At 37.0% G+C, this 24,352-nt stretch overlaps 1 protein-coding gene across 5 annotated transcripts in view; it reads left to right on the forward strand.

Moving 5' to 3' along the window:
- Positions 1 to 24,352, forward strand: part of NADK2 (NAD kinase 2, mitochondrial) — a 47,695-nt gene that overhangs the window by 12,924 nt on the left and 10,419 nt on the right. For 3 of the 5 annotated variants that reach the window (XM_055554505.1, XM_055554506.1, XM_055554503.1), the window contains exons 2-9: positions 2,950 to 3,038; positions 3,922 to 4,010; positions 4,897 to 4,978; positions 10,076 to 10,159; positions 11,741 to 11,877; positions 17,502 to 17,580; positions 20,508 to 20,573; positions 21,910 to 22,005. In XM_055554505.1, the coding sequence (XP_055410480.1) occupies positions 2,950 to 3,038; positions 3,922 to 4,010; positions 4,897 to 4,978; positions 10,076 to 10,159; positions 11,741 to 11,877; positions 17,502 to 17,580; positions 20,508 to 20,573; positions 21,910 to 22,005 (722 nt within the window). Of the gene's footprint in view, positions 1 to 2,949; positions 3,039 to 3,921; positions 4,028 to 4,896; positions 4,979 to 10,075; positions 10,160 to 11,740; positions 11,878 to 17,501; positions 17,581 to 20,507; positions 20,574 to 21,909; positions 22,006 to 24,352 lie in introns of those variants that run through there. The other 2 variants (XM_055554504.1, XM_055554507.1) reach the window with 2 other exon arrangements.

Consider the following 24,352-nt stretch of genomic DNA (forward strand, 5'->3'; position numbering starts at 1 on the left):
GTATAATTGACCTACAGCACTATGTTCTTGTTATGGAGCATAGTGATTGATGTTTCTAACATTTCAGAATGATCACCACATAATCATTTCATACTGTGACTCATTTATTTTGCACCTGTTGTCCCAGAGGTCTCTTAAACTGTCCTTATTTCTTTTTATTCTTTTTTTCCTTTTTCTGTTCATCTTCAGTGATTTCCACTACTATATCTTTCATCTCGCTGATCCATCCCTTTATATCATCTAATGTAATGTTGAGTCCTTCTAGTGTATTTTTCATTTCAGTTATTGTTCTTCATCTATTTCGTCATCTTCATATTTTTGAAGTGAAAGTTTTAGTCGCTCCGTTGTGTCCAACTCTCTGCGACCCCATGACCATCAAGCTTCTCTGTCCATTGGAATTCTCCAGGCAAGAATACTGGAGTGAGTAGCCTTTCTGTTCTCCAGGGGATCTTCCAGACCCAAGGATTGAACCTGGGTCTCCTGCATTGCAGGCAAATTCTTTAGTGTCTGAGCCACCAGGGAAGCCCCTTGTATTTTCTAACTCTTTTTTTAAAACCTTTTAACTTCTCACTCTTCTCATTTAATCTTCTCCCGAGTTCTTTGATCATTACCTTGAACTCTATCAGGTTTAGATTTCCTGTCTCCATTTCATTTAATTCTTCTGTGATTTTATCTTGTTCACTTATTTGGAACGTATTCCTCCCTGCTCCATTATTCCTGATTTGCTGTTTTTGTTTCTGTATATTTGGTAGGCTGGTTATGTTTTCCAGCTTTGGAGAAACAGCCTTTTTTAGATGTCCTTTGCATGTCAGCAACACACTTTTTTCTGGTCACCAGACTTACATACTTTAGGGATGCCTCCTATGTGGGCTGCATGGGCCCTCCTGTGCCAGCTGACTACTGTGGGGCTTCTGGTTGGTTGTCAGGCCCCGCCTGGTGTGCTGGCTGCCGTGGGGTGGAGTTGGGTCATGAGGCTGCTGGCTGTGTGGCCCTGGGGTCCCTTGACCTGGTGCTGGCCCACTTGTGGGTGGAGCTGAGTTCTGGACTAGGTGGTTGCACGTAGGGGTTCCACATCTGGTATTGGCCTGCTGATGGGCAGGGTTGGCTCTTGACATGACTGGCTGTGGGGTCGGGGATGTTGCAAAGCTGGCGTCAGCCTAATGGTGGATGGGGCCAGATCCTGGCAGCTGGTCGAGAGCACAAGCTGCCCCAGAGCTGCTGTTGGCCCACTGGTGGGTGGGGCTGGGGTCAACAGGATCCCCAGGCTGGTACCTGCCCTCTGGTGGGAGAACTGGGTCCTGGGGTTAGCACCATCCCACTGGTGGGTGGAGGCAGTCCTGGAGTCTCTGGTTGCAGGGCCCTAGAGGTTCTGGAGTTGGGGTCAACCCACTGGTGGCCAGGGCCCAGGGGGCCTTGGACTGGTGCTGCCCCACTCCCCAGTGAGTGAAGCTGGCCCCCAGGCTGTTACAGGTCCACTGATAGGCGGAGCCGGGTCCTGGGGATCCCGGGCCTGCTATGAGCGTGCTGGTGTGTGGGCTGGGTCTCGGGTTCTCAGGTGGACAGGGCTAGGTCTGGAGTTACCTATGGGCTCACGGGGTCTTTAGGTGGCAGGCCTGTGGGTTCGCATCCCAGCAGTAATAAAATAGAGAGGGAGTTCCACAATGGCGTTTGCCAGCGCCAGTGTCCTCATGGTGGAACGAGCATCCCACAGTGGCCATCACCAGTGGCCCACGTCATCAGGGTGAGCTCTAGTTGCCTCCTGCCTCCTCAGGAACCTCTCCAAGATCAACAGATGGGTCTGACCCAGGATTTTTTCAAATGGCTGCTTCTGCGCTGGGTCCTGGAGTGTGTGGAGTTTTGTGTGTGCTCTTTATTTCCCACAGCCCTGGTTCTCCTAAAAGTCAGTCCTGCTGGCCTTCACAGACAGATGTCTGGGGACTCGTCTTCCCAGTGCAGGCCTCTGGGCTGGGGAGTCAGTGTGGGGCTCTGGCCCCTTGCTCCTTGGGAAGCAGCTCTGCAATTGAAAATTATTCCTTCCCCCCATTTGGGGGTTGTCCACCCAGGGGTGTGGGCCTTGACTACGCTGCATCTCATACCTCTTACCTGTCTTGCTGTGGTTCCCTTGTATCTTTAGTTGTAGAAGATCTTTTCTGCTGGTCTTCTGTTTTGTTTCTTTTTCTCGGATAGTTTTTCTATAAGTAGTTTTCATTTTGTTGTCCCCCAGATTACATGCTTTTTGATTCTAGCATTCACGCTAGTGAACATATTTCCTCCTTGATGATTAAATGAATGTTTCTAAACTTCCCTCTCAACGTTTTACTTTGTGGATGATTTTAGAAGACACATAGTTTAAAAGAATATTAATGATTAGATAGTGACATTATAAAATATTCTAAACATCTAGCAAAAACAATTATTGAAGACTATATGTCCTTACATCTAGAAGTTATCCACTCTCAAGCAGCCAGCAAGCCCTTTGGATTGTGTAAATTTCAGATAGAGTTCAGAAATTGGAATACAAGAGAGCTGCAAGTCCAAGTAGAACAGAGGTCATCAGATGACCTTTAGATGACTGCTTTCTAAAATAATAGCTCATCTTTGGTCTTTAGTAGCCAAATTCAGCATGTTAAAAAATCCATTTAGGAAAAAAAAAAAGACACTCAGGCTGTAAAACATGGACTTTTGAAATCCTGTTGACTACATTCAGGATTCAGGATATACTGATTCAGGAAACTTAATGCTGTATTTGGTATTAAAACCACATTATGATTTTCTGGAACCAGACTTTCTAATTAAGTTTATACTTGTGGGTTTCACAGATAGCCATTAAAATGTATGTTCAAAAAAACCCCAAAACAACCCAGTCTGTCTTATATAGGGCTTTTTAAAGAAATACAATATGTAAAGCATATTATGTAATAAGGCAAAATTTGTTTTATTTTGATATAGCTCGCACTGAAAGGCTCTAGCTACAGTGGACTGCTTGAGCGACATCATATTCACACCAAAAATGTAGAGCACATTCTTGATAGTTTACGGTAAGTCTGTGGGATAAGGTGTTAAGTGGGCTTCTGTATTGAGGACTTTAAATTTTTAAATTTTTACTAGCAGCTAATACTTAGATTTTTAGGAGAGATGGCCATTATAGAATCATTTTAAGAAAATTATATTGTGGCTAATGGATCTGGTATTAGAGTATTTTTAAGGAAGTTTTTATTGTACTCTGAAAATTTCAGATTGTCAGTTATTATTTGGTCTGCCCAAGAAGTGCCTTTTCTACACAGTTAATTTTGTACACTTCAACTGTAGGATAATGTTTTATTTCTTAAACAGAATAGTAGATTATATAGGTGTTCATTATAATAGTTTTTGAATGTCTAAAAATTATGATTATAGAAACTTCCATTAATTAAAGGCTAAATGAGTCAGTGAATAAGTGTGTGTATGCAAGAGAATCAATGTGAGGACATGCAAATTAGGAAGTATTTTAGTCACTGTTTTTATCAGGCAGTCAATATTTGTTGAATTTAAAATAATAGCTATTTGCTCTTATTTTAAAAAATTGTCTCTCAAAGTGTTAGTCTTTTGGACCATTTTGTATTAATGAATTTTAGCGTCAGGAAGAGTAGAGAAAATAAAAGGAAATTCTAATTAATATTGCTATTGATCAAGGGCTTTAAAAGATGTTTTTAAAGCACACTGGAGACTTGAGATAGTTTATTCATATGCTTCCTATAGTTAATAGTTGATTGGTTGTTGTGGTTACATGAAAATGAAGCTGACCTTCCAAAGTTAAATATAAATTTGTTTGTAAAATAGATTTGTTTATTTTACATCTCTGTTGTAATAATCTGCCTCTCAAAAAACATACTCCTTTATGTTAGTGGAAATTTTGTATACCGTTTACTTTTTTTATCTTAGGAATGAGGGAATTGAGGTTCGTCTCGTAAAGAGGAGAGAATATGATGAGGAAACTGTTCGATGGGCAGATGCTGTCATAGCTGCAGGAGGTAATAGTTTTGCAGAGGTAAAGGTGTTGGAATATGGAAATGCTCTTTAATAGTCATATTTCCAAATATCCTGTGAGCTAGTTGTAATGACGCTTTCAGAGTCCTTCTGTAAGACAAATTTTTAGATTTTTACAATCAGATTTTAAAAGATGTGCTTTATACATTTTAATTTTTTAGTGGATGATGTTACTGTGAGGTTCTGTGCATGTGTATTTCTGTATGTATATTTAAGGGGTGCCTTTAACTTTAAATATGATTCAAAGGATTGTTTATAATTGTATTTTGGTTTAGTTATGCCAGTCTTCAAAAAATAGTTGAGTTTAAGAGTTTAATGAGATTAGATAAATTCTATCCCTCTTTGGTCCCAGTATACTTATGCTTGTTTTTTTCCTGAGCCGTATTATTACATTAGTGACCATTCTTTATAAACCTTTATGGGTTTTTTTTTGGTGGGGAGAAAAATGCAAAGTTGGACACTTTGGATGTATTCTCATTAAAATAATTTGTGAATTTGGACTGATGGTATGAGAGAGGGAAAGAGGAATGGTTAAAAGAAGTGATAGGGTTAGAATAGTGGCTCCCACCTGGGGGCTACTACTGGCATCTAATGGGTAGAGGCCAGGGATACTGCCCATCACCCTACAGGCTCAGGACAACCCCCAAAACACAACAATTACCTGGCCTAAAGTGTCACTCTTGGCACTGTTGAGAAATTCTGGATTAGAGTTGGAGAGAGAATACAAAGAATAGTGGGTAGAAAGGAAGTGGAGGAGGCTGTGGCAGCCAACAGGATGGGGTAGGGTGTGATTGCTAAAAGAACTAATGTTCACAGTGTTGTTAATCAGACTTGTTACAAAACTAGTGTTTAATGCTTTATGTCCTTCAGGGGATGGCACGATGCTCTTGGCGGCAAGTAAAGTCTTGGACAGACTTAAACCAGTTATTGGTGTAAACACCGACCCAGAACGGTAAGGAAAAAGAATTTTTTTTACCTGTTATACATACATACATTTATTCTTTGCTTTGCATAGTATATATTTATGATAAATCTTAAAGTTTGGAAGCTCTTTATCCTCTTGCTACAGGGTGTCTGCCATGGTGCATGCTGTGTGAGTGGAAACATCACCCTTCCTGGCTATCATGAATGTTAGAACTATGTACCAGAACCATTTTGGTGATGAAATCTAGGCATGTAGAATTGATCTCTACCTTTAGAAGATTTCTCTTCTCTGTAGTTATTCTCAAAGTCTTAGCTGTCTTTTGTTAGCTTAGGCATGAGAAACACATATGCATTGCACTGGCACTGGTGGTAGAAAATTATGATACGGGATGGACAGGTCCTCACATCTGATTTCCCAGGTAGTTTGGGAGTAGTGTCTGTAGCTGAATATACCTGAGCCCTTGATTGAGGTGAGTACTGGTGACATTTGGTGTTGCTGGTGATGGATGAGTTAATGATATTGCATCTTCTCCCCTTACTTAGGCTCTTATCTACATTCCTAAGTATGCCTCCACTGATTTCCTGGGTGACTTCATTGACTTAATAAATAAATCAAACCCTGTTATCACTTTTTCCCCCTTTCCTCAGCTTCTCTGACATATAACCTTATTCTGTTCCAGCCACTCACAACCATGATCATATCTGGACTTTGCAGTCATCTAGAATTTCCCCATCTCTCAAATCTCTCTGACCATGGCCTCCTTCCTTAATAGCAGACCTATTTCCTCAATTCTAATAAATCTGCCCTTTGGTTTTCAGTGTGTTGATCCCCTCTGTTTTTTTCTTAATTCTCTCTTCATTCACTTTCCTGACAAATTAAAATATTGTCTACCATTATCTTTCTACTTAGTCATAGATAAGTCTTTTCTATTCCTTTTCTGTACTATCTCCAGAATAACTGATTAACATCTGTCGTTTTAACTAAGATTCTGGTGACTCCAGAATCTTTATATCCAACAGTGATCTTGCTTCTACTCTTACCTTATTTTAGTCTGTGCCCACTGCAGCCACAGTGACTGTTTTATAAAAGTTTGGTAATATTAGGTAGACTTCTCTGCTCAGGGTCTTACTGTGGCTCTCCATCTAACTCAGGATAAAATTAATTTTACAATGACTAGGATGACCAGTTCCTTCTCATCCTGGTTTGCTTGGGATTTTCTCAGTTTTAGCACTGAAAGTCCTTCGTCCTGGGAAAATTGTCCATCTCGGGCAAATGGGGATGGTTGATCACCTTCACTGTGACAGTCAAGACTCTACATTATCTGGCTTCTGACTCTTCTGTATCCTTATGTCCTATTATTTTCTTTCTTCATGCTGTTGTAGCCATACTGGCTTCCACTTGAATGTATCTGGTGGCAGTTAAAAGTAATGTATCTACAAATGGACTTGTCTCCTTCCCCGCCGCCATACTTGATGAATGGAACTGTACTGGGTGCTAAAGCTGTGGCGACCCGTCCTCACCCCCTCCCTGCACTCCCTGCATCATATTGGTCGGGTATTTAGTGTGAAGTTTTAGGGGTCCTACCTTTGAGTCCATCTCTTGCCCTCCTCACTGTTACTAATCATAGCTCAGGCCTTTGTAGTGTGTGAGTTAAATTACTGCAATAATCTCCATTCTTGCTCTTTCCAACACATCCTTCAGACTTTGCCTTAGTATTTTTCCTAAAGTGCAAATTTGATTGTATCCACTCCTTAGTTAAAGTCTTTCAGGGTTTCCTTTTGATCTTCTGGATGCCTTGCAAATTCCTTAGCATAATGTATATGATGTTTCACCACCTGTTGCTTATCTGCTTTTCTAGTTTCACCTATCTTTATTTACCCACAGGCACGTTCTTCAGCTTAAAAAAAGGACTGATGCCTCTCTAGAAACATTCTAGGATCCTTCCTGAAGTCTATTCTTTGGGTTTTTTTCATTGTATTTTTGCCCAGTTTTAATGAGATATAATGGACATACAGCACCGTATAAGTGTAGGATGTACAACATAATGACTTGATGTAACACGTGTTGTGTGAAATCATTACCACAATAAGTTGTTAGCATCTGTTATCTGATATAGCTAAAAAAAATAAAAGATGGAAAAGTTTGTTTCCTAATGATGAGAACTCTTAAGATCTGCTCTCTCTAATAACTTTCAAATATACCGTACACCGGTGTTAACTTTAGCCAGCATGTGGCACATTGCTTCTCCAGTACTTTCTTGTCTCATAAATGGAAGTTTATACCTTCATTCAGTAATCCTCCCCCGCCCCCCGCCCTGCCGCCCCAACCTGAAGCTGTTCTTAAGCACAGTGTAATGGATGAGCAGCCTAACATCTTGATTGGAGGCTCACTTGTGGGAGCTTTTGCTCTGGTGATGGGCTTTCTTGATAGCAAGATAGCAGGGCTGGAAGGAGTAAGTGAGAGAGTTCTCTAGAGGTCCTTTTCATGCCTTTATTTGTGCTTTCGCCTGGAGTGCCCTTAGACCACTGACTCAATTGTATAGTTCTTTTTAATTCAAGACTGCTTCCTGTCTTGGGCTCTGACTATGATTCCTTCTACAGAGTGCACTTATCTCTTCTTATTATTTTCTCCTTGATTATTTGTCTCTTCTGTCAGACTACAAATTCCTTGAGTATAGGACTAAATTTCTCTAGCATACTATTATTATACATAGTCAGTAGGCAATAAACACTTGAAAAATGAATGATTAGTTAAATGATTTTAGGGAGCAGGGCTAGGACCCTGACCTAGCTGAGCAAATATCTCCTGAGCACAAGTAACTGAGATTATTGCTTCAGTAATTATTTTTTAATTGCCTTTAGTGATTGTACACATGTATTTTAGAAAAACTTTGTAATGATATATTTTTGTATCATTAAAGTAAGAGATTGTTTAGTGATCATATTTTATAGTTTGTTGAAATATATTCTCCTTTAAAAACTGGCTTAATATTCATTAGCTTGTGAAGATTTTGAAACTGAGAAGCAGAAGGTGTTGTTTCTCTAATTTCTACCTGGAATAATATATTCTAGAAGTCTTTTGGTTTTTCTTTTTACCCCCAGGCATAAATGTATAAGGCCTCTAGCTTGTTCCATAATTCGGGTTGCCTGACTTATATTTCTTATAAGTGTGAGGTGTCTCACAATCCTTAAATAAGCCCAGAAGTTAATGTTCAATTAAGTTTCTTCTTCTCTGCGGTAGTTATCAAACGCAGCATAACAAATCATCTGCAAACTGGAGGCTTAAAACAACAGTAATAATAATTTATTATCTCCCATGGTTTCTGTGTGTCAGGAATCCAGGAGGGGTTTGGCTGGATGGTTTTAACTTGGGATCTCTAATGAGGTTATAGGCAGATGTCAGCTGGAACTGCAGGCATCCAAAGGTTTGACTTGGGCTGGAGGATCTGCTTCTTTAAGATGGCTCATTGATAGACTCAACTAAATTAAATAGACAATTTCAGTTTTCTCTTTGGTATTCTGTACTCTCTCTGCTGACCCCTGTCTATAATTATGACATTTAAATGCTTAATAATCAAAATGGGGTAGAGAGCATGTGATAGCCAACCTTTAAGGTAGCCTCTTGTTATTTACACCTTTATGTGGTTCCCTTCCCATTGTAAGCAGGCCTAGCCTGTGGGATCAACAGAATATGATAGAACAGTGTGTGCATTCCAAGGCCAGTCATAAATGGTACTGTAGCTTCTGTGTTGGTCTCTTGGGTTGCTCATTCTTGAGCAAGTCAGCCACCATGATGTGAGGATACCAAGGCCGCCCTGTGGGGAGACTCACATGGAGAGAGACTCGAGGACCTTGCCAGCAGTTAGCACTAGTGAGTGAGCCACACTGAAATTGAATCCTCCAGGCCAGGCCTGGATTTTTCTCTCTTGAGTGTTGTAGACCTGCAGGTGACCTCAGTAGGTATTCTATCAAATAAATGACTGTTGATAACTTTTATATAAGGGGTTTCCCTTGTGACTCAGCTAGTAAAGAATCCGCCTGCAATGCGGAAGACCTGGGTTCAATCCCTGGGTTAGGAATATCCCCTGGAGAAGGGAAAGGCTACCCATTCCAGTGTTCTGGCCTGGAGAAGTGCATGGGGTCCCAAAGAGTTGGACAGGACTGAGCGACTTACACTTTCACTTTCAACTTTTATAATCTTAGCACTGTATAAGAGTATTGTAGTAAACATAAAAATTTTAAAAATCTAGTCCCTGCCTAAGTCTCTTAGATAAATTTATCTCAGATAAATTGACTAGTTACAGCTTTGTAGAAGCCTTTTACGTGGCTCTTCACATTTATGTTAATTTACAATTACTATTAAGGGTTTGTTTTGGTTTGGTTTGATTTGGTTTGCCAGGCAAACTGTCAACCTTTCCTTCAAGATTGAAGCATCACATAAATGAGGATGATTGAACTTTCTGGACACCTTTCCTCATGTTAGGTGCCATAGCCTCTCATCTTCCTGTATCAGCCTATAGGCAGTTAACAGTTTGTAATTTGCAATTTTTTAAAAAAAAATTCTGTCTTTCATGAATTTGTTAACTCCTTGAAGTTAGATTAGATTAAGCTGAGTTCTCTTTTAGTAAGAGATTATCTTAAAAGATATTTATAAGGGGTTTATGGTTCAAAAAACTTTCACATAAACAGTTTGATTCCTCAGAATAACCTTTTGAGATTGGTGGTTTTATGGCCCTTTTAGAGATAAAGAAGCTGATGCTAAAGTGACTTGCCCAAAGTTAGTAGTTAAGTAATATAGATGTTAAGATGCAAACATCACTACACCATTAGATAATTTTGCAGGGATATCAATCAGTGGCAAATTTGCTGTTAGTTTTACTGTAATGTGGAAACTTAAGTTGTATTATGGCATTAAACCTGGATGTAAACTACTATTTCTATTTGGTCTTCTTTTTTTTTTTTTTTGGTTCTTATTGAAAATATAAATAATATGTGGCAAAAATGAATTATAGAGTAGAAATTCAAAGATACTCATGTCTGATTTTTGTAGTTTAATGATACCTTTTGAATTGAGTACTTTTATTTCTTCTTCCCTTTATACCACCCAAATCCCTTTAAAATAAAGGTCTGAGGGTCATTTATGTCTTCCTGTTCGATACACGCATTCCTTCCCAGAAGCCTTGCAGAAGTTCTATCGTGGTGAATTCAGGTAGGAATTTCTTACTATTGCTCTATAATTATCTTGTTAAGATAATCTTATTATTATATAATTATTTTATTAATGTGTGTCATTAAAAATGCTGTTAAACAGAACAAATTAGGTAATATTTGGATTAGTCCATAATTGTAGCCATAAAAAGGAATTTATATAATACATAAAAAATAATACATTAGCTGAGTCACAAACACATCTAACTTAGCTTCTCCCAACCCTATTGGAACTAAGTGGAGAAACCTTGCCGAATGCCACTTGGGCTGTAATATAATTGTTAAGTAGAAGTTTTTCTCCTTCAGTGAGATAGAGGCCATGTCTCTACTTTAACCTTACATGCTGTTAGCAGTTTGGTAAAAAGATGATTAAGACTGTTGGTGAAAATTAAATGTTCAAGTTCTCTGAGATTTTGTATTTTTCACCCTCATCTTCTCCCATCCAGAGTGTCTGAGGGTTGGATTTATTCTAACTATAGAGATTCCTGGTATCTCTGTCTTACATGTTAAGTATTTCCTAACCAGTGGAGATTTTTTTTTTTTTAATATTCCTTTCACTTAATTTGTTCAGTAGTCAGACTGCCGTGAAGAGAGAAGGGTAGAGGGAAGAGTTAAGATGAGGTAGACCAATTAATTAGAGCTAAGTTGGACTACTATTTTTTGCTGACTTAGCCCAGATTTTATAGTTTGAGAAAACCTTTTCTCTAGGTGTTTGTGAAATTGTATTAAATCTTCTTGACTTCTGAAATCTTTTTTTTAGTAGCGAGTTTCTTAGTAGCGAGTTTTCAGTTTCTGCTCATCTCAGAAGTTTAGCACCCTTACAGATGACTAATATATTCCAAAAAGGAGTATATTTTTGTGTACTTATCTAGTAGAATCTGTCCCATTGGCTTTTTGATATGTCAGTTTTTGATTTTAAAATCAATTAAACTTGATTCCTTTTTTTTCCCCCACTAAAAAGTCATTGAAGTTTTAGATGTAATCTTAAGTGTTATAGTATTTGTTATTGAACTCTTATGTAAAAAAAAAAATAACAAAACAGAAAAACATTATTACAGAATTTTAGGAAAGGAATTTTTATATAATCTGATCACCTTAACATAATGGTGTTTTAATTTCATAATGTTTTCTTTTTTTATATATATTATACTTTTTGATAAGTAAAACACAACTACATTAGCTCCATATATGGGATTTAATGGATACTTGATAAATAATTTGACTTTAATTCATGTTATTTGAGGGGTCTGGAGAAGGAAATGGCAACCCCCTCCAGTGTTCTTCGCTGGAGAATCCCAGGGACGGGGGAGCCTAGTGGGCTACCGTCTATGGGGTCGCACAGAGTCGGACATGACTGAGGCGACTTAGCAGCAGTAGCAGCAGCATAGATACAGTAGATATTGCCATCTAAATCTGTTTTTGAGCAGGAATTTGTGGTGGGTTTTAGATATTTCTGGGGTAATTAGTTCATGGGATAACTAGTTTTTTAATATGAATTTTTTTAATTTGGAGAAACTATAATGTCTAATCCTTTGTTTAGCTTATTCTCTTTCAATATAACTTGCTTTTTCTTCACTCTAAGATGGTTGTGGAGGCAGCGAATTAGGTTATATCTTGAAGGGACTGGCATCAACCCCGTTCCTGTGGACCTCCATGAACAGCAGCTGAGTTTGAATCAGCATAGTAGAGCCTTCAACATTGAAAGGGTTCATGATGAAAGTAGGTGGATTGGGAATTAAGTGTGTTTGGGGCAATATGTACTTTACAGTTCCTTTGATCTTTAATTTCTGGAAGTAATCACTTATAATTATTTGGGGATTTCAGTGCCACTGACTACTTTTAAGGAAGTACAATGAACTACTTGAGTTGTAAAATTTTTATGATTAGATTCTGAAATAAGAAATATAGCATATTTCCATAACAATTTTTTTCTAGGGTGGGTTTGAAAACTCATTGATGAGGGAAGGACTATAAAATGTCCCAGAGGGTACTTGATATTTAAGGAAAGAGTCTAGACTTGGTCTTAATCTTTGAAATGTCAAAAAGGAAAAAGAAAGTGGTTGAAAGAAAATGAACTAATCGGTGGAAGACTTCATAATAATTATACATTTATATATTTGCATTTACATATATTTACCATGGGTCTAGGTATTGATTAAAAAATCTTTTTGTTAGGAAATTTTGCATGTCAGCTTAAGATTTGTATTTCAAATATTTGTGTAAGATGCTAAGGGAATATTAGCATAAAATGATATGCAGCTTTTTTGTTGTGTTAAGATGAATTCTCAGATTTGAGCTAATTTGAGGATTATATTTAGCAGTATTTTCCCACTTTGTCCCATAACTGTAAGATTTTCATGATGCAAGAAGATCCTGAGAGATATCCTAAATATCTGTGGACTGTATAAAAGGATATTATTTCCTCTTGCATTTCATTTCTTGACTAAACTTTATCAGGAAAAGCTATCTGTACATAACTGTTTTCCAGCTTTGTTTCTGTCTGGTTGTGGTATTTGATGTTTACTTATATTTATTTTTTTCAGTTTTTCATGGTGATTTATAGCTTTATAGGTTAGATGTTCCTAAACTGTGAGTTAATGCCATGTTTTAAAGATGGTTTTTCTTTCCCTGAAAAAAAGTCATTTGATTTTAGAAAATTTTTAAATAACTAGTTTTTAAAAATCTGGAAATCTTTCAAGTCATTCATAAGCAGATTTCCTATTATTGTTTTTGAAAGACTGCAGTAACTATTAAGATTTTAATTTTTTTAAAAGATTTTAAAATCTTAACTAGAAATTTTACTTTATATTTCACCCAAACAAGTTATTGCTGTCATCAAAAGATGTTCAGGATTTGGTTGTTTTCACCAACAGTATATAGGATGTAAATTCATTGCTCAGATTCACTGGTTTTAGCTTATAAACTAAATATATATAGAAACAAATTACATATAAACTTAGTAATATTCAGGATATTTACATCTGGTTACTGGTAGTTCTAGTAAAAGCACAAGAAATACTCAAAATAAAAAGAATTAAAAAAAAATTATTCAAAACTTAGGCATCAGTCTCTGAATGAAGGAACACACAAAATACTTAATATAATCAATGGTAAAAGGTCCCACACTGAGGTGTTAGTATACTAGGGATAAAGCAAACCTCTTGCAAGCTTCCAGAAAGGAAGTGGTGATAGTGGTGGTTATTGTGGTTGGAGCAGGTTATTTTATACATGAAGAATCTGGAATCAGAGTAGTTTCAGATTTCTCAATAACAACACTGTAAATTGTTATATTAATTATTAATATTATTGTTATTAGCAATTATATAGCATTTACAATGTTGGCACTATTTTAGAGAACTTTTTTTGTTAGAGGGTTTTTTTCCTTGATAAAGAGCTTTATTTTCTGAGAAAAAATTAGGAAGATTTCAAGATATATCTCATGTTTCCTATTTAAATTCTCTTCAGGTTGGCAGGGAACGCTTCCTAAGAAACTGCCATTTGGGATTTTTGAATATAGGAGTAGGTTTGAGATTATAAATATACCACCATGTTTGATCCCTGATTTAGCTTTTTAATTTGGAACACAGGATTAAAGAGAAAAAAATCCTGTTTTTTTTGCAAGAAGGATGATTTAACTTTAATCAAATAAAATTTTCTATTTAGTGTTATCTGTCCTTAACTAGATTATGTATGTGGTGTGCTCAGTTGCTCAGTCATGTCTGACTCTGCAACCACATGAACTGTAGCCTACCAAGCTTCTTTGTCCATGGAATTTTCCAGGCAGGAATACTGGAGTGGGTTGCCATTTCCTTCCCCGGTGCATCTTCCTGATCCAGGGATTGAACCAGGCTCCCCTGCATTGCAGGCATATTCTTTACCACCTGAGCCACCTGGGTTGTATTCAAATTAATGAAGAGGAGTTCATTTTTATTACCATTATACCCTCAAGGGAAGGTGTGTACATGCTAAGTCGCTTCAGTTGTGTCCGACTGTTTGCGACCCCATGGACAGTAGCCCAACAGGCTCCTCTGTCTATGGAATTCTCTAGGCAAGAATACTGGAGTGGGTTGCCATACCCTCCTCCAGAGATCTTCCTGACCTAGGGATTGAACCCCGGTCTCCCACATTTAAGGCAGATTCTTTACTGTATGTGCCACCAGGAAAGCCCAAGAATGACATAATGATGTGCGTGCATGCTAAGTCAAGGGAAGGTAGAGTTTATTTATTTGTTAAAGAAAACTTTTAATCACATAAACTCGTAACTTTTTATTTGCAAGCCTAGTTGTATTAATTTGGATAAGTGAATTGATTTGATAAACAATCCTAGAATCTCAGTGGCTTGACATACTGAAGTTTTATTTATAGTTCAGCTCACTGTCCAAGGAGTTTTCAGGCAACCTCCAAACAGTGGCTCCTACCATCTTCTAAGGCTTTTGATCTTCTGTTTGGTCCTTTGTAACTATGGGGAGAAGACAGTGAGAGCATGGGGAGCTTAAGGAAGTTTTAGGAGCCAGGCCTTTTCACTACTTTTCCTCATATTCCATTGGCCATTACTAGTTCCATGACTATACCCAAGGTGGGTAGCTCCAGAAACATAGTCTAATAGTCTGACAGTGTGAGAGAATTGCACAGGATTGTGGTTTCTGTCACATAACAATTCTATACTTAAGAATATAAATTAATGATTAATTTTGTAATGGATTCTCTTGAATAGAAAATTGTCAATTGTTATTGAGTCCATCTTTTCATGTTTTGTTGAAGCAAGGTGTAAATGAACAGTTTAGTGATTAAATAATGTTTGGTAGTCAATTAGCATGAAAGAAATATAAGCAGAATTAAGATGATTAATGAGACTTGAAGCAATTTTATATATTCTCTTCCTCCTTTGATAAAAGATTTCAGGTGAAATTCAGCAAGCACATATAGTAAAAGTGCTATATACAGAAAGGAAAATTAGGATAAGGAGAAACAGGAATACAGATAAACAGTTAAGACCATACAAAAGAAAAACATATGGTTACAGTTTGGTGAGATTTAAGATTTATCAGTTACTAATATATAGTGACGGCTTCCTTGGTGGCTTAGCAGTAAAGAACGTGCCTCCCAGTGCTGGAGACAGAGGTTCCGTCCCTGGATTGGGAGGATCCCCTGAAGAAGGAAATGGCAACCCAGTCCAGTATTCTTGCCTCAGGCATGACTTAGCAACTGAGTACAAAGCAATGTTTAGTGAGTACTTACTGTTAGTGAACAGTTGTAGAAAATCTGTGAGGAGATATAAAACATTCCATTAGTGATTACACTATGTAAAGAGAAATAATTTAAACTGTAAATTTTAACTTTTTACATTGGTAAAACTTGTTAGTTGTAAAAATGTGAATATATTTAGTACCAAATTAAGACAATATCAAAAGTTAAGTATGCAGTCTTAAGTACAATCAAATTTGATCAAACACATCATTCTTATATACCTTTTTGTATCAGATTCCTTCTGTATTATGAGATCTAGCTGATAATGTTAGCCCATCATATAATTTAGTCAAATAAATTTTTAAAGATTCCATGGTATTACATGGTATTGTAATAGCAACTTGTGATAATTGAAAGAATAGTTGGGTCACTTTAGACAGTTAAAATCCAAAAGAAATTATACATGTAATTAACATTCAATAAGCATATAAACAGGCTACAAGTCAGAGGAGAATATTAAATTGGTGGTTGTGTTGGTGACAGTGGTGGAAAGTTTTATAGAGTATTAAGTGTCTAATGTCTATTTATACATATTAACCTAAAACAAAATCTTAAAACATAGCAAATTATCCCAGAGTTTACCATCTTAATACAAAATACTTGTGATTTCACAGAGATTATGATAAGTCAAGAATCCAAGAGAGGCTTAGCTTGTTAGTTCAGGTTTAGGGTCTCTGAAGAGGTGACAGTCAAGCTGTTGGCCGGGGCACATGACTGGAAGATCTGCACCACAGCTCGTCACGTGGCTGTTAGCAGGCGGCTTCAGGTCCTCACTGTGTTGGCTTCTCCATTGGACTGTTTATGGAATATCTTCCCCCCGAACAAGTGATCTGGGAGAGAGAGTGACCAAGGTAGAAGCCAGGGTGTCTTTTTAAACCAAATCTCAGAAGTGACATACCATCTTTTCTGCCTTATGTTTGTCACATAGACTAATTCTGGTGTGATGTGAAAGGAAATTATACAAGCATGTGAATACCAAGAGGCAGGAATCATGGGGGACCATCTTAGAGGCTAGCTGCTGCCTCAGTTGAAGTTAACGTTTAGCTTTGACTAAGAAAAAAAAGTGGAGGAGACAGAAAAGGTATCTTGTTCCATAGTGCGTGCCTAGCAGGAGACACCTGGGTGCGGCGAACCTGCTATTGGTGACGCTGGGAAGAAAGGGCTGGCATCTCAGGCTGGGGACTGGTTAAAGACAAAAAGTAAAAGGGACCATTTGAAGGTGAAAATCACACTTTGATCCAGAAAGCAGTGGTATTCTTTGGAGGATTTTGTGTGATAAAGTGTGGTTTAAGTAATCATGTGAAGAGTTGACTCATTGGAAAAGACTCTGATGCTGGGAGGGATTGGGGGCAGGAGGAGAAGGGGATGACAGAGGATGAGGTGGCTGGATGGCATCGCTGACTCGATGGACGTGAGTCTGAGTGAACTCCGGGAGTTGGTGATGGACAGGGAGGCCTGGCGTGCTGTGATTCATGGGGTCCCAAAGAGTCGGACACGACTGAGCGACTGATCTGATCCGATCTGAAGTAATCATCAAGGAAGGTTACATAAGTTGTGCACAGCACCTTGAGTAAAATAAAGATGACATTTTTTTAGGAGTCATATAAGGAGATGTGGCACTGTTCTCCAGAGCTGCCATTGCTGAAAAACATTCTCTGTTTTCTATTTGAGAAATAATCTGACTTTTAACATAACTGATTTGGCTTCGTACATGAACCATCCAAGTAATTTGTTGCTTGAATCCAGAAATGACTCTCCCTTGGAAGTACTCCATCATCTCTACTTCTGAAGCAGGTTGTAGTTGGAGCAAAACTTAGCGGTGTGACAACTTGAATCTTATGCTGTGAATAAATATCAGTATATTTCATCACTCTTGAAAAATTGTTTCAAGAAAAACTAAGGTTTATTCACTCATTGCAGCTATAATGTTTAGATGATTTTGTGGTTCTATATGAATACTTTAAGATTTAATTCATATGTTAATGTTAAGCTATAGACGCTATTAAGACAAATATTTTAATATTTTATAAAATTTATATGATAATGTTTCTCAAGTTTTAAGGCGCTCTCTTGGATTTTTCTTTCATTCTCTGAAGGGTTTGAGGCTTCTGGACCCCAGCTCTTGCCAGTGAGAGCACTAAATGAAGTCTTCATTGGGGAGAGTTTATCATCCAGGTACTTTTAAACTTGTCATCTTGAGTTTGAAATGTAATATTTTAGTAATTTTAAACTGTTTATTAAATTTCTACCACCTAAGATTTGTGAATAATTAATACTATATAAGAAAAATGAATTATTAAATGAAATGTTTTCACACCTTTGTACACATTAATACATGTTAAGAAGAAAGAAAGTTTCATTACCAAAAATGTTTGTGAAGCCCTACATTAAACAAAGTTACTGCAGTATTTCCCTGAGCCTTTCATCTGTTATATAGGTGCTTTATAAATGTTTAAGAGAATGATATATAGGCATATATTTGCAGTTGATATAAAACTTTGATCTTATACACTGTTCATATTAAAATTTTATGTTTAATAAAGCTGATTTATTTATTTGCTTGTTTTGATCCAGGATCCAGTTAAGGAGAACACAAAAATATTACTTATTTTTTGAATAAATCTTATTTGGCTATCATAGCCCTTTAGATTGAATTAAGAATAGTTTTTAGTCCCATCCCTGTTTTGTCATTTATGATTTTTACGTTTTTGAATGGTTTAAGCCAATTGCAGAATATTGGCAGAATATTCCTTATTTTAGATTTGTATGATTTTTTTTTACTCTGCATGATAAAATTCAGACTAAGCATTTTTGACAATACTGCATAAGTAATGTTGAGCCTTTTCAGTGCAGCATCATAAGGCAAGAGTATTGACAGCTTAAGACTTGTAACCATTATTACCAAAAATTAAGCTTAGTGAAGTTCTTCAGTAGGAATATAAAAACTTAGTATATGTTTTATTACTGATAAAATCTATTTTGTGAGTGTTGAATATTACTTAGGCTTAAATTGTCAGCAGAATTTTTTGCAGAAAATTTGTGTGACACTAGTTACTAGTTGTAAAATGACTGCCATAATGTAAAGTTAATTTAACTCTTGGTGGTACATTTAGAACTTTCTTTCTCATTTTTGTTGTTGTAAGGGAGTTAGGGATGGAAGATTAGAGATAAATCTATATTCTACTCTCCTGCTACCAGAACCATGTGACCTTTTGAAGGTCATGTAATTGATTGCCTGAGAGTTTCAAATTTTCTGAAATTCTCTTCATTATAATAAGTCATATTCTTTTATAGTAAGTTTAATTATGATGAGAAAAATTTGTCATAAAAAAAAAACACGTTTTAGCCATTAACTTACTACTGGAGGTAGTATTGAAGAGAACAAAACCTGATTCAACAGGATGATTTGAATTATCTTTTTGAGTTGTAATTATTTTAATATAATTTTAAATTTACGCAGTAAGATATATTGCACACCTGCTGTGTGAACTAGGAATATAAAAACGAATAAGATAAAAGTAGTTGTGTCTTAATGTTTTGGAAGCTAGTAAAATACATAATTAAAAATTATTAAAAGTAAAATGTATTCTTCAAGAAATCAAATAAAAATATATACTTTAAAGAACTTAAAAATATGGTAAAGTGTAAAGATGTACTTATTTTAATATAGTAAGACTTATGCAGCAACAGAAAAAACTATAGCATATCAAGTTTGAAGCAATATGGAAATGAGTAATGGATACATTTATGTCATAAGAGAGAAGGAAGAGAATATAACAGTGATATAATCTCATCACTATTGCTAAAGACAGGCAGAAGAGAACAACCCTAAAATGAGATTGGAAAAAGTCTCCATTAAAATAAGTAGATGACAAAGGTAAAGATGTTTTGTGAGTTTATGCTTATTCGAGGGAAGCCATTTAAGGGCTTACATTATTCTGTTTGTATATTTTGAAGGTCATAACTTCTGAGAGCTTCTACTAGCGTTGCTTTATGATTTGTACTTACTAAAAATAACTTACAAAAGGAGGAAAATTGGGATCAATGATTGACTTATGGAAATTCAGTGAGGGCCCGTTAGGAGGTGTTAGAGCCAACGCTTCTGTTTTCTGCGGTGGCAGCGCTTTGGTTGGTTTACCCCTGATGTCCGATGCTGGTTCTTTTTGTGGTCTTTGATGCCTCACCTGATATCTTTGCTAAGATTAAGGACAGCAGTGGGTGGGCTTCTGTGGCTATTGAGAAAGCTTTAACTACTGGAAATATTAGAAATTACTCTGAAAGAGTCTATGACACAGACTTAGGCAGAAAGGAAATGAACACTTACTGAATGCCTGCTGCGTGTCAGGCACTGTGCATGTTGTGTATGTTGTCACGTGTATGCTCATAGCAACTCTGTGAGAAAAGTGGTTGTATTTCTCAGTGAAAAAACTGAGATTTGGAGAATTCAAATCACTTGACCAAGCTCATATATTTAATTTAGCATCAGAACCATCATGTAAACCCAGCGTTTCTAATTCCAGATCCAGTATTGAGTTGTCATGAGAACTTATTACTTATTTTTTGAACTGCCCTGTCTGTACACGCCTTCCTCCTGGCAGAGCTGTTTCAAGGCCATCTTGTATTATTTCTTATATAGTGTCTTGTTTATTGCTTAAAGCGGTAAACAGCACTCTAAATAGTTGGTAATTATTACTGTAAAATTTCTGACTTGCATACTAGAATATAAACTTCTGGAAGATTGTGTCTATTAAATCCATAGTACCTTACACAGTGCTTATTAAAACATTAGGCACTTAATACATATTTATAGATTGAATAAATATTGATGCTGTCATTATCTCCATTTTATAGGGCAGTCTGTGGCTCAGAGAGGTGAAGTAAATTGCCCCAAGTCACACAATTAATAAATAACAGAGCCAGGCTAAGCCTGTGCTTTTCTTCAGTGTGTGCAATAGAAATGTAGTTTTCCTGAAAACTGAAGTGCTTTGCTTGGAAAATGTGAAGTGCGGCAATATTATTCCTGCCTCATTTATAATGTTCTTAAACTTAAGAACATTTTAAAAGCCCAATTTTTTTCTTTTCTCCTATTTGTTCTAACCTAGAATGTCTTATTCTTGGGCTGTAGCAGTGGACAATTTAAGAAGAAGTATACCCACTCTAAAGGGACTGTGAGTTTTATTGCTGCCTTAAAAAAATAATTTCCCTGAAACCAAAATTTTATGAGTTGACTAATCTTGATAAACTTGCATGTGAGAATGACACTAAATTCGCTGTTTGTTTTGGACTCAGTGACTCTCTCCTGACTTTTCTTTCTCTTCACCTCTGCTGCTTTTCTGTCCCCACTTACCTCTAATCTCTGGTTTCTACATGATTCTGGCATAATAGCAGCCATTCCAATGGATTTGGCTGACTTGTCTGTATTGTATATAATAGACTAATATACCTAAAATTCTTAATTTTCTAGGAAGACATAACAAAGCTATGAAATAGATTAAATGTGAATACTAGACTTGCTGTCTTTTATTTTTAAAGAGAATGCTGACTTCAGAGAAAAAAAGGACTTGGAGTTGTATCATATGAAGCAGTCACAAACCACGAGCTTGTCAGGAGAAAATGAAAGGGTTAGAATAAAAGATAAATTATCCGATGAATGTTAATATTTGCAGGGATGTCTAATAATTGTCATTGTTTTGAAAAGCTATATTTTGTTAAGGGTTTATTTTAGCTTTTTTATTTGCTGTATAAAAGTAACTCAGTGTTGACTGTTGACACCATTATTTTAAGACATAGTTGACAAAATAGGCTTCTGTATGTTTCAAAAGCTCTTTGAATAGTTACAAATCACTTAAACCTTCATGCAGTTAAAAAGTGGTGTCATTTTTTTGGGGGGGGCTGGTGTCAGAAAACCCAGTTGATTCCATGTTTATTAAATAATTTTAGAAATAGAAATCTTTAAAAAAATTACAGTTCTTATTTTATCCCTAGTTTTGTTCACTGGTCCAGGACTGGTTGAGATTTTTTTTAGAACCTCATTATCTCCTAGCTTACTATCAATTCAAAAGGCACATTAGCACATAACTTGAGAAACAAGAGTTAAGTAGAAACGGTTGGTAACTTGAAGGATTAGATGCAGACTTAGATGTGTCAAGGACTAGCTCCTGCGAATGAAACTCCCCTAGGAATGGCATTTTCTTTTTCCATTCTGAAATCATCTTCTGTATGTTTCCATAGCAGTGCTAGGTACAAATTTATAAGAAGCTCTTGTTTGAAATCTTAAAGGAAGGAGGCACATATAGGTCAGAGAAGGATGTAGACACACAGATAATTTTGAATTTTTTTCACTTAATCAATATTGGAATTAGCATCATATGTGTCCCTACTAAGTCAGGTATGTCTAAGTCAGGATGACCTACTTAGATTTCATCCACTCTGAAAAAGATACTTTATCTCATTTACCATGAGACATAAGTTCTGCAAATCCAGTTTTATATTCTCAATTCATAGGGCTTCCTACTATGAGATTTCAGTTGATGATGGTCCATGGGAAAAACAGAAGAGCTCTGGCCTCAATTTGTGTACTGGAACAGGATCAAAGGCCTGGTGAGTAACTTGGAATGTTGCTTATCAAATTTTGTGAAATGCTTAAGTAATATAATTTGTGTGTTGTCTCACATTGGTGTATCTGAGGCCTCTGATACGCAGGAAGGGGCCTGGCGTTGGTTTACTGGTTGGCTCAGTTGCTGTTGCACTCATTAACTGGGTCCAAGAGTCAAGCTTTGACTTACAGCTCGGCCTGGATCTGGTCATTCTTTATCTTCCTGCACTAGGTTTGTGAAGAGAAAAAAGAAGATGAGTGTTTTTAGGGAGTGTATATTTTAAAAAACGAATATTTTAAGTTATAAAGAAATGAAAACAAAGTACAGTACCAAAAAATATGCCAGAAGTTTGTGCATTCAAGGCCTAATTGGAGATAACCTGGGACATCCTGAAACCTGCCTGCCCTATGACTCCTCTCTGGGAAGTCTCTTGCACTTCTTCTCACACACGTGCCTATGCCTCCCTGACTTTTATCTGTAGCCGTCATCTCTCTAGAGTACAGGCTCATATTGTAAAATTACCTACTAACTACATAAGGATGTTAATAGCACTTCAGATTCAACACATTCAAAACTGAATTTCTTGTCTTCCTTAGTTCTCCTGTGTTTCCCGTCTTGCTGAAGAGCATCACTGTTACTTACCCTTGACTTCATAGTCTCAGGAAGACATGTTATTCCCTAAAGGCTGGCTCTTAACTCTGGGTCTTCCTGTCCTCCCTCTGTGCTTAGCAGTCTTTGAATCATGTCAGATGTACTTCAGAAATTCTAGCCCCTGCTTTTCAGTTTCTGTGGCTGTTTCTTGGTGTCACCCCCTATCTCTTTAGTGAATATTCTTTGTGCCTCATCTTGCTTCTTCAGGCTGTTATTCGTAACTCCTACCACAGAGTAATATTTCCATAATGTAGATAGATCTCACTATTTCCCTTCTGTGCTTTAAAACTTTCTTGACTCCTGACTGTGTTCACATTACTCAGTCTGTCATATGAAGCCCTTTAAAGGTGAGCTAAGGTTCCTTGCCAGCCTACTCCTGCCTGACCCTAACCCATTACACTGGAGGCTCTGCAGGCTACTTGCAATTCTTAGCACAAGCCATGTTCTCTCTGGGCTTTTTGTTTTTGCTCAGTGTACCTTCTTCCTGCATTGACTGCCTGAACATTTTCCACTTTCCATCTACTGGCTCAAAATTCCAGTCTTCAAATGTCATTTAAATGTCAAAATCTTTGCTTAAGACCTTGTTCTTTTCGTAAGCCTAATTAATCAATCCCTTTTTTTGCCCTTACCCAGCACTTTTTCCTCATAGCACTGTTATAGCACTTAGCACATAATTGGTTTCTAGTAAGTTCGTACTGTTAGTTTGAGCAACTTGAGGCACATGGGGCGGTGACTAGTGACTTTTTTTTCTGCTTAATTTTTTCTTTGCTTAGCACAGTACTTCATACTTATTCACTTAAAATGCTTTTTTGAATAAATGACTACATGCTCACAAATACAGCTAAAGCAGTACTTATCAAACTGACTTAAGTTTGAATTCTTTAAAACTGAGTTTTATTTCCCCTACCACTCACCATATGGTTGAGTCCTGTGTTGATGTTGCATTTAAATAAGTATGGCTTAGATTAGAAGTTCTGTCTTTTCTGTGTTGCTTATTAACGTCTGCTTTGTGCTCAGTGCTCTAGTATAGAGCCAGTTCTCTTGTCTCTCTAACCATATCCTGTCCCTGCCACCTTGGTTACTTAGTCCCTTTTCTACTCAGCCTTATGCAGCTTGCTTGCTTCTGACATGATCTACTCTCCTGTTATCACCGATAATTCTTTCATTATGATTGGATTTCCCATGTATCATTTGATCCTTTTTCTCTTCAGAGAGTAAGGCGAGAAAAGAGAAGCATTGGGGGAGAAGAGAGAAGGCTAGGGATCAGAGATACTGAGGGAAAGTTTATACGTTCTATCCATTACATTAATAATTTCAACTTACTGCAGTACCATCTTTGAGCACTTTCTTTGTCCCAAGTAAGTATATTATCTTACTTAAATTCTCAAGAATACTCTGAGATTAGTTAGTTTTATTTTCACTGATAGACTATAAAAAGTCTCAAAAGTTAACTGACGTGCCCAAAGCCATGTGGCTGATAAATGGAGGAGGTAGGATTTAATTTCAGGGCTTAACTCTAAACTGTAGACTTCTGTGCTACAGAAGGAGGAAAATCTTGGAGGGTCCCCTGTGGGAGGTTATGGGAAGTGTTGCCCATGATAGTCGCTCTTATTCCTTTAGCTGGAACATAGTTACACGCTGTGTGGCTAGAGGGGTGGGAAATACAGCCTAATCATGTGTCTGGGAGGGTGGGGGGAAGA

Source organism: Bubalus kerabau, chromosome 18, assembly GCF_029407905.1.
Source record: "Bubalus kerabau isolate K-KA32 ecotype Philippines breed swamp buffalo chromosome 18, PCC_UOA_SB_1v2, whole genome shotgun sequence".
NCBI lineage: Eukaryota > Metazoa > Chordata > Mammalia > Artiodactyla > Bovidae > Bubalus > Bubalus kerabau.